We start from the raw sequence: 18,120 nt of genomic DNA, 5'->3' as shown, positions 1-18,120 counted from the left end.
TTACTTGTCTATTAAAACTTAATTTAGGTTGGTAGTAATTAAATACTATAATAGTTGTCGTATACGTAATAATTAGTAGTGTGTATATATATATATATATATATATATATATATATAATTAAAACGTATTTGTGTCAAAACAAAAACAGTGTGAATCAATCTTGCTGGCGAAAAGCATAAATTAAATAAAATATCGGCATATTTCTAAACACTAAATTGGATTATTTCAAATTCTCAATACGTAACAATATAAAGGGAGTTTCACCTTAGTACATATTATATGAAATCTCCTATACGCCATTGGTGAGCAAAACAATGAAACTGCGTAAAGAATTTTTCGAAGAAAATAGAATTTACAGTCCAATAAAATAAAAATTTTGTAGAAAAGAATGTCCGATGACATAAAAATGGAATAATTGGAACCTCCAAGAAATGTAAGCGTTTTAAATCTTTTTAAAATTTATCACAATGAAATATAATTTTCTAACCTGCGAATTCATATAAATAATACACATAAATATAAGATATTATATTTACAAAAGCTACAAAACCTGTAGAAAGCTCATGTCAAACCACTTCATCTAGTAGTTTATTTGTTCAATGCAACAAAACATCGACGCCCCCGTGTATTTAATTGTATTAAAAAGTGTCAGAGGCATCGTCAACTTGAATGCTTTAGGCAATAGTCTCATACTATTGTCAGTATGAATGATATAGTAATTATATACCCAAAGTTTAATCATGAATTCCACTATTCTTTAACAGATCTTCAATCACCACCAAATTACCGTGAGCACTCATTCTATGCAGGGTAGGTTTGGAAAGGTTTTCAGAAAGCGCGTGATCTTTCAGAAGGACGAGGTAGCTGGTGTGGAACGAGGTCAAAAGGTTATTTCCGGGTCCGTTGTTACAGCAGATGAGTGCAAACAGTGTTCTTCACTAACAATCGATCATATTACACTATTATCTTAAACCAAGAATTTAAGTTTTAAGACATAACACTCAATATTCATAAATCAAGATTTACTGAACTGGCACTGATTGATCCCAACAAACATATCACCAAATGTTGAACTACAATACCAATTATGTTTTTCTGATTGGTAACGACTGTTATCAAAACTTGTAAGACAATATTTAAATTCTGAATGACTCAAGCAGCAAATAGTTTTGTGGTCAATTCTAAGCCTAAGTCACTTTACTGGCGTATGAAATATAAACTGCTACTCATTATAAACTAACTTGGCACGAGTTGTTTCTTGGAATATGTTTCTGATAAATAATTGATAACATTCTTCCTCCAGAAACGATAATCTTATAAGGTAGCAAATAATATTTATTCGTGTTACTTTTTTCTTGATGCAACATGGAAAGAGATTATACAACCAAGATACAACGTTTTCTTTTTTTTTTCATAAACATACACCGTTTTGAGTGACTTGCATTTCTTCATAGCTATGTTACCACCACCAAGCCTCCGATCTTTTTTGTACCAAATTCGTATAGCTGCATAACTTATGGTTTTAGAATAACATTCTGTACTATATACAATGTATTTTAAAAACTTTTTCTTGTGACTATGTCCAAGATTCTTTACCCTGGTCGACACAGATGTAGTAACAGTGCTAGGCACTAAACTTTACTTATTCCGGCAGCAAATTATAATTCTATTGGCCATTTATAATGATATTTATATATATTATACATATTCTACGGTCATCAAGAACCTGGTCTGGTAATATTATAAGCACTTTGTGTGTATTTTTTTATTTATCGCACTTCTTTCTTATTAGGGTTTTATTATACTGACATATAAACCCACTTTTAAAAAAACAATAGTACTTTTAACTAAACTGTCCTTATGATAAAAACAATATACACAACGAGTATTGACCAAGGTTTGCTCATATTGAGTAAAAATCTGTTTTTGATCTTTGTGCGATATATTAATAACGAAAGGAAAATGTTCAATGGTGTTTTTTTTTATCGTATTTTTAGAGTAGGTAGTTATATACAAATTTCAAATTTATTAAGATTACAAGTTTCCATTCATCCACTGAAACTGGCAACAGTTTAAAATATTTGACAGAATTCTGGAGTAAGAATGTATATTATTATATGGAGTTGGGTATGTCTTAGCTACGATACAGAGATATAATCTTATATTCTCCGGTAAATGACAGCTGCCGGGTACAGATCCTTATCGAGTGTTTCTAAACGTTTGCTCTGACATCACTCCAGCAAAGGTTTGTCCAAATGCCTATACAAACGCGTGAGTTCTTTCACCACTCGTAGGTCAAATCCGCTTCTTGTGCAAGTACCAAGCCCAAAAACAATGATCAGCTACAGAAAATAGCATGCGAGACTGTCCGTCACCCGGGCAACCTCCCGTCGGTCACTAAGGCGTTCCCTACATTCGGGAAAAGTGGGTCTACTAGTTGGCTACCAAGCGAGGTCAAAGACACGGCTTATGCTCTACAAGGGCCAAACCAACATAATCAGGTAGTTGGCCCAGAAAAAAAATACATATACATGCTTGACACACTTCCCTTGCAGCCAAAAGTCGTCATACAGGTGACTGCCGTCGAAGAGTCTGAAATATTGCATACATGTTGAAAACTCGTCATGTGAAATACTGCACAAATCTACTCTACAAGAAGGTGCATATTTGCTGCACCTTTTATTTCTGAATGCGTGAAAGCGTAGCATCAGAGATGTATTATCAAAAGTCATTTACAAACACAGACCATTAGTTATTTTTTTGCTTTTAGTATTCAGTAGTGTTTGGATAAACCTAATGTATGGATGTATAAATATACATCATTATGATATATCATTTTTGATAATATTCATATCAAAAACTTTGCAATCAAATTACTTGTATAAATATAAGTTAGCATGGTGTAGTGGGCCTACCCTGTGACAATATCATTGAGGTAATTCAAGATCACACTCAAAGTCGTATCATACCAAAATCGCTCCTCAAGAGGAACAGTTATAGGCATAAATGTACCCTTTCCATGCATATAAAGTTGTGTCACAAAAGATCCCAATCCGACCACAGCAAAGGTTTTATACAAACCTACGTTTGAGGTGCAAGGTCAACATTTTGCAGGTCGTTGCACCTTTCAAGGGTTCCATATAGCACACAAGCATTGTGCTGCAGCTTCTCCCAAATCATCTAAAATGGCAGAGTATTCAGTTGAAGACAAGTTTAACAAGGTCCTACTACATGGAGTACCACCTAAATGTTTGGGCTGCAGCAAGTGTATATGCTTAATGGTTCATAGATTAACATCATCCCTCACATAAGATGACATTTGTGTCAACGACTGCGTAGTATAGGTTCATTAACGCATGGAACGCTGTGCAAGCAGACTAGAAACAGTAATAACCAACATTGACAATGAATCCGCCATATTGGTATTTGCCATGTTTGGCCAGCACTTTGTTGTTGTTGTTGCTGTGGAGCGATTTGGGTAATTTTTTATCTGAATCTTTTCATTTGTTATTGTTTACACTTTTGCAAGTATTATTTTTGGTGCATGGTGCAAATTAGTAAAAGTTTCGAAGTTGACCTTGAATGATCTCAATTGAATTGTCACAGAGGAAGTCCACTTCATTTCCATTTCTGAATCATTTGCCTTTCAATGGACCTCTCACTTTTAAGTCACCCGATATATATATAGTACTATAATACACTGAATTATTTACCTGTCAATGGACCTCTCACTCCTGAGTCACCCGATATATATATAGTACTATAATACACTGAATTATTTACCTGTCAATGGACCTCTCACTCCTGAGTCACCCGATATATATATAGTACTATAATACACTGAATTATTTACCTGTCAATGGGCCTGTCACTCCCGAATCACCCGAGATATATGGTACTAGAATGCATCATTTCTAGACAAACCTAAATGCCATGTGGCGTCGAATGTGATCGTGAATCCCTCTGTTAGCTGTTAGGGTATAAATTTATAATAAAAAAACAAACAACTATTTAGCACTATATAATAATATATGTGGTAGAAATGTACTGTAAATGTAACATCGTGGTTAACAGCAGAAAAAATGTCGTGTATTTGATGCAAAAAATTGAAATATTTCCAGGTATCACTACTAACAGGCAGAGCTAAGAGGTAATATTTCTTTGTCATTTGGCATGCGTGTGTATATATATATATATATTTCCTTTTTTTTTCGTATTGGAGTTAATGGAAAATATTGGCAAACTTACACATAAATTTTAAATGTTAATCCATTGACTTTTGAGATGGCTGCCATTATTAAGTTGTTCCTACTCTACTGCAATCACGAACGTGGAATTCCTGAAAAGTGGGAAAAATAATTATTTCTTTATTCATTCCACACATGTATATGAATTATTCTTATTCACTTCCCAATTTCACACTACTCTGCCCCCCCCCTCCCCTGGAAAAATTTCTGCGGACGCCCATGATCACGAATAATATATAATATTTGTACACGTCAAATGCTTTTAGACGACGTATTTTAAATTAATAAGGCAATATTCGCATTGTAAACTTTCGGTAAGACCATGATCTTGTGTTGCAATTCATAAATTAACAAAACACCGACAGAATATTATATCAACATCAGAACTTAGTAATACACATTTAGCCACAGCTTTCTTATAAGTCGTGAGAAATCAGCTTGTTGAGTTTCACGTTGTCTTGGTTCTACTGTAAACATGCTACTCGTTATATGTTGCGTTACCTATACACACCAGATTATCGGAAGTATAACCTTGAGGAGCACGTGACAGTCACAGAGTACGTAATTCGTCCCATAAGGTGCAGAACGTTCACCTCTAGCGGCCAGCAAATGGATTTGTAGTCTTACACAATGCATGACACTATTGCCCACTAGGAGTTTTAAAAGTATGTGTAGAGGTTACTTATATGTACTAAAGCTCACAAGTATGACATTGGTAAGTTTTCACTTTCTTGATGACTAGTTAGATTGAAACAAACAAAATAAAATTCCGCATAAGTAATAATTCAAATAATTTTGAAGTGAAGGAAAAAAAAAAGAACAATAAATGTTACTGCAACACAATTAACAAAAATGCTAATATTAACTATCGATCAGAGCAAGCTACCTACTTAGACTTGGGTTAAATAATTATAGTTTTCTTACGTTCTTACTTATAAAGATTAGAACGTATTGTTTCATCAGTTAGGTCTCCTCGCAGTTAACGATATTTTCGACTGTAAATCCAATATCTCGCGACGTTCGGACAGCGATACTTAGATTAGTCCTGGAAAATAATTTCTAAAGTAGAATAATAAAAAAGTAAATATAGTGTCAATACTAAAAGTAAAATAAGAAAAAATAAAAATGATTATACTAAACATTAGAACCAATGAGATATGAGTAACATTAAAGAAATAATATATCTCAAGGAACACACAAATACTAGTTGTTACTGTTGTAGATTTAACGTTTGTTGAACAAAATAACATTAGTAAAATTGTATATAAACAAACTTTCACAATCCCCCTTCAAAACATAATGTGATCAATAAAATCTCACTAAAAGGCTCCGACAGTGTAACTTTAGGGGATCCTGACATCTGAAATAAATTGTTACAATACGGGTTACTGTTTAGGTGTGGAATCAAATAGCAGGGCAGTACCAAAAGTACAGCCGAAAATTAATGTCTGTGAAGAAACAAGGTTATAAATGAGAAATTAAATGAATACCTGAATCGTACAATGAATAGCCACAAAATATTGTCACTCTAAATGAAATATAACCATGTTATATGTAATATTTCCTTACGTTCTACTTTAGTTTCCAATGCTTTTTTCATATTCTTATCACTTAAAGAACACCATTCCATGACACAAGTGTTAAGACCAAAATGACGTAGATGATCGAACATCAGTGTTAGTTAGTCCCCAATACAGCCATTTTGTGTCTTGACCCTGTGCCGAATTTAGCGTTCGGTGAAAATTAACGCAGTATTAAAAACATCCAAGTTTCATATAAGTATATGATTGCATGTTGTTAAAGTATTAGGCCATATCCGTTTGTCTGTCCGTGGTCACAAAATAAATCTAAAATTTAAAGTGTCCATGTGCTGTTCATAGAGGTACGCTTTTTTTCTTTTTTTTGAGGTTCACTTGAGATGAAGAACAAAGGTCACTGAAATAACGTTGGTTTTTAATATTTAAACGTCAGTATATTCTGAAAGTAGAAAGCAGGTTAACATTGTTTTCCGGGTCACAAAGGCACTATGAACATCAGGCAAAAGAGCTTCTATTTTAAAATCAGTTATTGATATTATCCATATATATATTTTTGACATTAATAACATCGTTGTCAATAGATTCTTGAGATTAACAACATTATTGTCAGTAGATTTTTGAGATCACATTTTTGTGAGTAGATTCTTGATTTTAACCACATTGTTATCAGTATATTCTTACCTGGAAGACATTATGAGAGTCAACCATTTTCAGAAGGATTGTGTGTAGCCTAGTTCTACCCGTATGAATGCAATCTTAACTTCAAGGCAGTCCTCAATTAAACATCTAACTTTACGCGAGCTTATGTAATGTAAAATATGAGGTATGTAATGCTCTATAATTAATATTTTAGCACACTCCGAAAATTTTCTATCAAACTTTTCAAGAGAATATATCCTATGTGAACTTACATTCTCATGCGTCTCTTTCTTCCTATTTCTCTTGCCTTTTAGTGGCATATTATTGAATCTTAATGCAGATGTTCATAAATATCTCTATACGGTTTATCTTCAGGATCATTTTCTCAATTGCGAAAAATATGAAAAACTCCCAAAATGTATATATTAATGTAAAGTAAATACAAATTCAAGGTATTATGACATTTCAATAGAGCTGCGAACAAATCTCCCGATATTTTGTAAAAACTTTAAAAAAAAAGTGCATTACACTGAAATAAAGAGACATCTAATTTTTATGTTCTTCATTACTCGAGATAAAACTGTTCGGCAGAGTAATTATTTAAAAAACATGAAACAAAATATCATGTTAACTACAATTTTGCAGGAATTAATATATAAATACCTTGTCTGAATGGTTGATAAAACAAACAAAAACGAGAACTGGCGGTAATTTATGATACAGGCATTGATCAAGTGATCCTATAACAAAGCTAGTCCAGATTTTGCTGGCGGAATTTATTGACTATTTAAAACTGTTTATTTTTTTTTATCACACCAAGTTTTCTTTCAAATGAAATAAAAGACTACTTATAACTAAAAAAATAACTATCTACAACCATCATTATTGTGCTTCAGTACTAGAACTACCGAAACAAAATCGTTTTGCGGTACAAAGATCAACATTTTTGACGCAGTTATTTATCTTCGCAGTCTTAGTTTATTTAACATTTGTGGATATAAAATAATAGTAGTTAGCACTGAAACAATGTTTCGAAAAGTATGTCTCAGTGAAGATAACTTGTTCTGAAGATGGTATTTATCCAGTGTAGGATTAGACCAGGATGTAAAGAATGTGTGGTTTTCGAGTTTTGAAGATATTTTCGATTTGTGGTAGATGCTAAGAAGACCAATAATGGACTTGTTGTGGCATTCTTCAATGTTTGGGGAGGTTATTCTAGCTTATAGGTCATCGAGGAATAACTGAGAGAAATAGCTGCAAATTTGGAAGTTGAAAATAAACGACTCGGATCATTTTGTAGATAAGCAGGTTGGCAAAAATCTCAATGGTGTCACGTTTAAAGAAACGGGGAGGATGAACTTGAAGATTAAGAGATGGTATGTATTAATTGGCTAGCAGTGTACCGAAGTATAATATTAGTCTGCCTTTTTGAGAATTAGGGTTTGAGGAACAAGAGTTATCTTTCTCTACCAGTTTCTACAGTTAAGGTAAGGTTTGAACGATAATGTTCAGGTGAAGCATCTAAATCTGAAGTGCTACCAGATTTTGCGCCAGCAGTTAACATAATCTCTTCTATATTATTATTGATTGGTGACGATCGCCTAAAATGGATCAATACTGACCATTTAAAAGTCATTTTACATACGTTATACCTAAAGCTTGTGTATTTCATACTTGCTATTATCAACTGACTTACACTCATGTGTATTTAATGTTATTTCTAGCCCCGGCATAGTGGCTCATAGAATGGCTCCAAGTTTTTCAAGTACAAACTTTTAGCTCGTAGCTCTGTCATCTCTTGACCGATTTGACTTCCAATTATAGTTTTGGATTCAGGATGCCAAACCATATCGATTGATATATTTGTTCCTCGCCCAACGTCTTAGATTAATTTACTCTAATCTTGCGTAAAATAATTTCAATATGGGGGTTGGCTGGTAGAGATCCTGATGAGTATTACCCCTCACCCTCGATAAAATACACTTTTACTGATAACGAGTTTGTTTACGTAGAAATATTATCAGGTTGGTTTTGACCACGTGACTTTTAAATACAGAAAATGACTTAAACCTTTTGAAAACCGAGATAATATGAAAATATACAAATCTTTACGATCCACGCATTGATTACTATAATCGTAGAAAACAAAGTAATGCTTTATCGTTCATTCGCAATAAAGAATATCACATTAACATTGTAGTATTTTTAACAATTCTATTAACAAGTATTAACTGAAAACTTAAATTTTACCACTACCCTGGTTAAAATTCCTCAGTAAATACTTCCCTGTTTTTAGATAATTCATTAAGTTATCTTTTATACTATTAGAATAAAACAATTATTAAACAAAAACCAAAAATCTTGTTGCGAAACGTATGTGCGTAATAAAAATCGTTCATATAATAGAAAAATAGTCAGTCTGCAGTAATAGCACACAAGAGGTTAAGGTTATCCTGTTTCACCAAATGCAGGAAACACCTATGTTTCAAATAAGTGCCACCGCATAGTGCATTTCAAAATTCTACATAATTTCTTACATTCAAAACATATATAAACAGTCTTAGACGAGTTCTTTCGTTTATCACACATGGTTCTCCGTAGCAATGAAAGTTAGTGACCTTCACTGTGTCCTTGATCTCGGAAATACGTCACCCAAAACGTACTTCGTCTGGCATCATCATTACATGAGTGTTTATTGAATTTCTCCAAATACTATTTAGGTCACGGAATAAATACAGACAGGCAAATGTATGCAGTTTACAATACCAAAGCCTGTAATGATGCATTCATTGCACGTACTTGGTATTTTTTTAGTTTTGAAGAAGCTACTTCATATGAAAATTACATTGGTTTGCTTACTTTCATATTTACCTATTTTCCCCAGGCATTGCTGTAATGTTTACTGGCATCAAATAAATAATAATAAAACTCAAAACTTCACAGGCAACAACATTATATTCTTCGTCTTCTAGACATAAAAACGAACAAACTCAACGGAATTAACTATAAATTTGATGTAAGAATAATAATGTCAGTGTTTTAGCTGTCATTTTAATTTCAGTTTTCCCATTTAGAACTTTTTTAAACATGAATCTTGTTTTTCTTTGTTTTGTATTCTCGATATCTAGACTATATTCAACTGAAGTTATTTCGTACTTGCAATACAGGAGCGTTCGTTATTGCCAATGTTTCAAAATAGTTAGTCTCATTTGTTTTCGAATATATTTTAGCATCTGATTATCAGAATTTACAGCTAATACTAATTTAACAACAATGTTCATAATATATATATATGTGTGTGTGTGTGTAAAAATCAGGACCTCACTAAATTCCTTTATTTCTCCTTCTCATTAACACATCAATCCCAGTTAAGAACATCTGGAAACGGCTATGGCACACAATAACACACAAACCTCATTCATCACAATACATTCTACAAGCTGAAGGTGTTTTATTAATAAGCTAATAACCTCTTTTGTACATTCATTTATATTAGCAGCATACCAAATTTGTTACCATGGCAACCTATTCCGGTGGTATATCAACTTCTGCAAGCATACCAAACTTTATTAACGTGCTATCTTCTTCCAATACAATTTATACACGCATATCAAACTTTATTAACATGCCTTTTACAAGCATTGTCAGATTTACGAATATGACAACGTCTGCCGACACATTACTTTCTGTGACACCCCGATAACTAAGTATAACAGTATTTTTCGACAATATAAATGTGTTCAGTTTCCAAGGTTTTACATTTTTGAAATAACTTATTTATTTTGAATTAATTTCATACCTGATTGTATGCTTCATTTCTGTATTTTTATGTTCCTCTACGTTATTTTGTTGTTTGTGTATGACAGCTTAAAGTATATTTTCGCAATATTCACAGCGATACACTGACCTCTTTCCTTCCACCATAAAAATGAAAGGATTTTCAGCACTGGAAGTATGCACTGTCTGTATTCAAACCATATTTACAAAATTATGAAGAACAGCATGTAATAATAACGGTTGATTTGCTATGGGAGAATCATGTTCATAGCTTAATATCACATTGATCCTTTTCTCTTATAGACTCAGACGAAAGATTTTCGTCGCGGCCAATCAACGCGAGTTCTGTTGGCAGTAGCATATACACTAGTGTACTACATTCAGCACGCGCTCAAGATTTGTCTTTTAAAAACCATAAGTATCTAAACATAGTCTACTAAACTCTCGTACATGCCTCGGGAAAATGGAGTCACGAAGAATTTGTCTTCTGATTTAGGACGTGGTCACGTCACACACAGAAATAACATCATTAGCGTTATATGTCAACATCATCTATTTAGCAGTGCTGGGTGATTTTGCTACACCTGCTGAAACTGTAGTATAAAAAATTAAACACTCTCGGTGTCTCACATATCTTACACAAAGAAACACAGTAATAAATGATCTGCTTTAATATTTGACAAATGTCCTTTATATCCAGCATAAAAAAAGGAATATAACTTTCTATGCTATCGAAAACCTTAACGTTAAGGAACTTAACCGTAAAAATAAGAACACGATCGCAGCGGCTTTGTGTATACGATAAATCTCAGTTGAAGGGTTTTTTTTTCTTTCCAAAACATCTTCGATACACACACACACACATATATATATAACATTATTAGGCACATTTTTCATAAAACTTATTAAAACTGATACACTTAATTAATAATTTTATGCAAACCATCTTCAATTAACAGTAAGATGGAAATCAGCTTAAGTTAAGAATTTGATGGAAACCAGTTTAACAATCTGACAGCAGCCAACTTAAATTAACAGTTTGTTAAGCACGTTCATATTGTGGTTGGTTATCATTCAAGGTTAAGAAAATTCTACAGAAAAATTAGTAGATATTCGTATTTTGAAAAATACTAGCTTATATTTTGTAAACAAAGTCTACACTATGATAATATTAAAGCAATGTCGGCTTTTATTGGTCTAGTTATGTCAGAGACGGAAATTGTTATTGAATGGGACCCTTTTAACGTTTTAACTACAGAATTTAAATAAGTTTGTCATTTGGGTGTTTTTTGTTTGTACACTTACCAATTGATTTTACTACTCATAAAGTACTCATTATACTCTCGCATATTTTATTTTAAATTAAATATATAGTTTTTGACTTAAGTAATTTACTTTGACACGATTTTAAATTTTCAAATTCATGACGCTACCTATGCTTTTGTTTTTACAAAATGTCAGCTTCTAGTGCTTTATATCTATACTGATACTTTAGTTTTTTCTATATACTAGTATAAATACTCGCACCCTACTGATTCACAGAGGCTCAATATACAGATCAAGCTCATCTATTATTCTCCAATACTTCTATAGCTATCCCAGGGAGAGGGGGGAGGGTCTGTACCCGAAAGAAAAACCCGTTAAAACACCTGAGCATGTGTGCCACGTTTGAGCTTGTGAGGCCCCCCAGTGGCTCAGCGGTATGTCTGCGGACTTACAACGCTAGAAACCGGGTTTCGATACCCGTGGTGGGCAGAGCACAGATAGCCCTTGTGAATAATTAAAAACAAACAAACAAACAAATGAGCTTGTGAGTGGGGTTCTGAAAACAGTTTTAAACATGATGCCCCCGGAATCCTGAGGTTGATCAGAAATTATAAGATCCGATGCCAGATTCAAGTTCAAGAATACCTACTCTTATATCCCCATCATGCCTGGGTAGCCTTCCTTTGGAGTTTTATTCCTTCAATAAGAAGATTACGCCACATAGGTAAGTAAGTCCGATTGTCATGTTTAGTCCTGCTGGCTTCAGAACTGTGGGAGGAGTTAGATGGACATGCATATATACGTATATTCAAAGATATTAGTTCTTTACTTGGCAAATCGTCACACATCAGTGTTTACCAAACGTCTAACCAACCAGACTGTTTTAACATCGGAAAATCTGTCGTCAATACGCTATCATCCTGTAATAATAAATACAGCACGAGATGATAACATTCTGACGGAGAACATGATCAATCAAGAGTGCTCAAAGATCATTTGCATCGTGAAACCTGATGAACTAAAACCTCATTATACAAGTTTGCCACGTTTTGACATTTAAGTAGTCGATATAGGGTAAACGTCTGTAACATTCAAAACTTGATTATTCAATAAACTAAACAATTTTTTTAACATCTAAAATACAGGGAAACAACTGAGAATCTACACCATAAGATAATTTGACGAAGTAGTCAAATAACTGAAAAAGTACAGTTTCGGTGACTTTTGTAAGTATACTAAGTCTTACCTTCTTACTATACTGGACGTAGCGTGTATGTCAGTATCTATGTATGTAACCAAAACTCTTACGCCATCTATTGAGTGGCACCACAAGCAAAAATCCACAAAAATAATTCACACTTTTAGGTATTCAAGATTCAGACAATCAGAAAAACAACTGTAGTATGTGCAACAACCATTTCTTTATAATAAAACAATTTTCAATAAAAGTACTCTCCTAATAACAACAACACGTCTTTCACTAGGACTGTACGTGAGGGTTTGATTATATCTTTATTGATGTAATTTTTAAATGTAGTACTGAGAAACTGGAGTTCTTAAAAACTATTATTTTTTCAATAAGGAGTAGCACTTTCAATATATAAAAACATTACAGTTTATATCAGTAAAATTTATTAAAATTTGAGCTCTGTACATTGAATCATTTTGATGCAATGAGTTGCGTATAATTAAAGAGAACAATCCGAACACTTTTCCCGTGCAGTACTTCCACGAAAAAAAAATCATTTTTTAGAAATGTTTACTTTTTCTAAATTTTTTTTCAATGAGGTATGAATACTATGATTAGTAATTACTAGCACAAATAGTTGCCCGTAGGGCGGCGTTTCTGCTAGTAGTAATAATGACTGGCCAACAGGTGTTTATTTTCCAAGATAAAAGTTAAGAAACCGGGAACAAAATAAAGAAAATTAGTATACCATCATTGGGCTTTAGATAATTAAAATCTACTTATAATTTTAATTACAGGCCGAAAAACGATGTTAAATGACGTTATAATGACAGTTCGGGCCTATTTCTCCCCAAAACTTAAACACTAAAATACGGAATGAAAACTATATCGGCAATTGGATTTAGGAAAACGCCTTGAGTTTTATACTTTTACACACTATAACAGGAGTTTACTGCAGGTTCACACACCAAACTCTCAACGTTAATGGAGTAAAGCGTTAGAAGTGACTACAACAAAACTTTACTGAAATTTAACTTGATGTCACCACCCCATTTATTACACTTTAAGGTACGTCTAAATAACATTAATGACAGTAACACTGTAACACGGCAAAAGCATGGCACGGATGAAAAACGATCCCCAAACTAACTGTCGAACATCATTAACTTCAACGCAAGGCATGGGAACTGGTATTTCATACAACAAAATATATACTCAACAATGTCATATACATTTCTTAGAAACGTAGACACACAATCTGTGCTAAAGTATGAAACGTTGACTATCAATATGAGCTAATTAGAAGAGTTCGGTTGTTTGTTATTAAGAGCAAAGCTGCACAAAAAGGTTTAATCTTATCATGTAACTAATCATACTAATCACAACTCTACGATGATAGCATGCAACCGCAGAGACAAAACCTCGAATTTTAGTGTTATAAACCCTCAAGCTTACCCCTGAGCTACTGGAGCAGAGAGCTGGAAAAGTTTTCAGAAACGTCTTAACTTCATACATCTAGATAACTAACTATCAACGTATCTAGTAGAGAGTATCTCTACACTTTCTGTCAATGCAGTGACTTACATTTAAGTAACTTCGTGCGTACATGTAAAAATAACTAGACGAAAGTAAAAAAAAAAAAATCGTTTATGGCCTGCACTATATACCCATGCTTGACCGTTCAGTCCTAAGCTAATCACTCTACCCAATGCCATATTTCAGCAATTTTAATGTTTGACTTCGATACAGAATAATGGATAAAGTGGACCAATGTCGGTTATGAAACCTATAAAGACGGGAAAAGTGCTTATAAAGTAGAAGTGCACTAATCAAAAAGATCAACGAAACATGCCCCTTTAATTTACTTTTACACTCCCTCTGTTGGTGCCGTTTTTGCTTGCTCCTGTATTACTTATGTTTGAAAGTATGCATATATACTTTTCTACGCTGTCGTTTTCTTCCTCCTCTGGTATCAACTGTCTGATTTAACCTTTCAAAAACGCCATGTTGTATAGGTTGGAGCTATAAATGACCTATCAATGAAGTAGCCACACATACATCACGCCGTTCATAAGTGCAAATTCAACTATCCTCTATGAACTATAATACAATGTTATTTCTTATGTCTAATCTTATCATGTAACTAATCATACTAGCTACAGTTTCACACTCAAAAGTATTATGAATTACGTTCACACTACAATCTTTAACATTCACTGTTATATTTTATTTCAATAAACTTTAAAATTTATTTCTTATGCCCAATCTGGTCATGTAACTAATCATACTAGCTACAGCTTCACACTCAAAATATTATGAATTACGTTCACACTACAATATTTAACATTCACTGTTATATTTTATTTCAATAAACTTTAAAATTTATTCAGTATCTTCTCTCACCCATTTTCTTCTCTCCACAACCTTTAAAGTTCAACCACTGTCTTTCCTCTTCACAACTTTTAATAATTACCCCTATATTTTGTCTACAATCACTAAAAGTCACCTACTACCTTCTGTTCAAAACCTTTGATAATCACTATCTTCTCTCTTCAATACTTTTAATAAACACTCACTATTTCCTCTCTCTGGAGTCTTTAGTATATACCAGTTAACTTCTCGTAATTTCTAATATTCGTTCAGCTAGGGCTATTTACCCAAAACCCACCTCTTTAATTAGGTAAGTAATCGCAAAGCGGCGCCACCATCGACTGGCTACGTTAGAACTAGAACAAGAGTAGTGCTTCAAACGCAATTGTAAAGTGTGAGTCAAGAAGAGACAAGCGTGCCAAGAGATAATTTTCATGACAGAACTATAGACTGTTATGGATTCATTATAAGGGCTATATAATTCAACAGCTGTATTATAATCCATTTTGATGTCATGATCCAGAAAAATATACTGCTTTAGGTACGTAGCAGGATAACTACGAAGTAATATCACAGAATGTAAAAAAACATTTTTGTCAATAAACATTTCAACAGTTGGCAACCAGCCTATTTTTTTCTTTAAAAAAAATATAAATGACAAGACTATAGTGCTACCGACATAATTTCAAGAAAAAAGAAGTTTGTGTTATTAAATACAACAAATTCTGATAAAAAAAATCAGGTATCATAACACATACATGTATCACAATCCAATCAGATGTCATAACACATATGTGTTACAGAGCATGCCTTTCTTAGCAATTAATCGCCAAGAGATTTATACAAATGTATACTGCATAATGAAGATAACGCGATCCTCTTTTGTGACGCTTAAGTTCTTAAGTCATCTCTTCAATGCTGTCATCGTCTTCCAAGCTGTAGAAACAAGCTACTTGTGGGATTACTGTCTGTTGTTGTACGAACACTAATGTTCGGGTTTTACACTTTCCGATTTCAATACCATTTGTGTGAATGAAATATGCAAGATGTAAATGAATGTCAAATATAAAAAGTAAAATTTTTCTTAGCAAGAGTTTCTTATCATGAAGGCTAGAAATATCGTTTAGGGTCATTAAATAGTGGAGTAAGTGTTGAGGAGAGTCAACCAATACGGACTAAACCAGACTAAACACGACACAGGTAGGCAGATTTTATATGTCAGTTGCATTACACTGTCATTAAATTAAACCACTGAAACCACATGCGCACAATGAAAAGAAATCACTACTGCTTAGATTATAACAAAGATTAACTCTATTACAATCACTTTATCATAACTTATGTGGTAATATATAGTCTGTAAATGAAATATTTTACAGCCAATATTATTTCGTTATAAAGTTAAGAATTGATGTCATGTTACTGTTAGTCAAGTCTAATCTTAGATAACACGAGAGATGTTTTTAAACTTAAGACAACAAGCTCGAGTGGTCTTCTAATAAACATGTCATTTTTATACACGCAATCCCATAAACCATACAATTTGTTTTTTGTTTCTTTCATAACACTTGTTAACTGTTTCTGAGATTCTTCGTTGAGCTGAAATGCTTACTTATATAAAAACAGATAATAAGCTTCATAATAATCAACAAGTCCAATAACATAAAGTTATTCACAAATCTTGCTCATCAGTGAATAGCAAGCTTCATTAGCTAGGAATAAAAGTCAGAGAACAGTAACAGTGGAAAAATAACAAGAGTTTTGTTAGAATTACTCGCATTATAGTTTGAAAACAAGAATAATGTACGATTAATGCTAACATCACGAAAATGTTTCATATTATTGTTTAATCGTGCGAGTATAATTTGTCCGAAATTTTAACAATGTTTCTTCAACGTCAATTAATTAATGAAGCATGTGGGAGATGTTTTTACTTTATAGCTGGAAAATATTACAGCCGAACTTATCGTTAACAACGGATATCCAACGAATGTATTCTAAATCCGATCATTAAATGCTTAAGTTTCCTTGCATTTTGATTAATATTTAGTAACTTATAAATACGATAACTCTACTTAAAAGTATTACAACAGCAACACTGCAAATGAGTTAATAACAGGTGATTGATGTTTCTTGTGTACCTGGTAGTGTTAGTAACTTTCCGAAAACAATAACAACATGTGGAATTAACCTAACGATATCACTGTATTATGTGTGATGCTCATAGAAACACACTCGAGCTTCAGCTGCCATAACAAAGTTTATTAAACATGCTCCACAAAACAAAAATAATTAATTTTTATACGGTACACTAACCTTTAATTGAACCAGAAGATGTTTGTGGTTGTGCCACCTCCACTTTGGTGAAGTTACTCCACGACATCGGGCCGTGCATGTAAGATACTCAGAGATCAGAGCACTGAAGGAACGGGTACGAGGATTTGCCCTCAGAATATTCACTTTAGTGCTTGCAATTATTCTCTTGCTGCTTTGACGTTAAGCTGGGTTTCCATTTGTGTTCTTGTTTCCAGGCCTGTATTCACTACGATAGACAGACAACCTCAGAGTTCTTCTTTCTGTTCACCATTTCCTGCCACCACAACCCATTGCACCAGACGTTAATGTGGAGCCCTCGTAAGCTAAAAAGGACCAAAAAAAGTAAGCTTGTAATGTACAGCTACCGTGATAGTTTGTATATCTTCACTTCTTGTCTTTCCGCACCACAACTCCCGCTCACACCTGTTCTCTCAGACAGCGCTCTTCCGTGTGGCCAAACACTCCGCTAAGCCAATACTTCTCCAGGAGTCACAACCAATGAGCTCAGTCCAATACACATTTACGGGTAGTATAAGTTGACTGGGAGGTGTAGAGAAGTCTACGTGAACTGAATGTTATCTCGATTGAGGGTCTGTCTGTTCGAACCGGTGAGCCTGCTGTTTTCGATGTAACTTATCTTAAAACAATCTCTGCAGTTCTTGTCAGATGAAAAGATTTGTATTTTCTGAAGCAAAATACTTTGTTTGTTATTAAGTCACAAAGTTACAAAATGTGCGAGCTGTGCATTGCCCACAAAGGGTATCGAAACTCAATTTC

The 18,120-nt window shown here is 33.5% G+C and overlaps 1 protein-coding gene across 1 annotated transcript in view; it reads right to left on the bottom strand.

Moving 5' to 3' along the window:
• Positions 1-17,566, bottom strand: part of LOC106457227 (probable nuclear hormone receptor HR3) — a 42,739-nt gene extending 25,173 nt beyond the window's left edge. Inside the window, exon 1 of the mRNA XM_013916621.2 lies at positions 17,344-17,566. Coding sequence (XP_013772075.1) covers positions 17,344-17,422 — 79 coding nt within the window. The 5' untranslated portion in view covers positions 17,423-17,566. The remainder of the gene's footprint in view (positions 1-17,343) is intronic.
• Positions 17,567-18,120: the final 554 nt, after the last annotated feature.

This window comes from Limulus polyphemus, unplaced genomic scaffold (assembly GCF_000517525.1).
Source record: "Limulus polyphemus unplaced genomic scaffold, Limulus_polyphemus-2.1.2 Scaffold305, whole genome shotgun sequence".
NCBI lineage: Eukaryota > Metazoa > Arthropoda > Merostomata > Xiphosura > Limulidae > Limulus > Limulus polyphemus.
The sequence above is the reverse complement of the archived record's forward strand: the minus strand, read 5'-3'. Positions and strand labels throughout refer to the sequence as shown.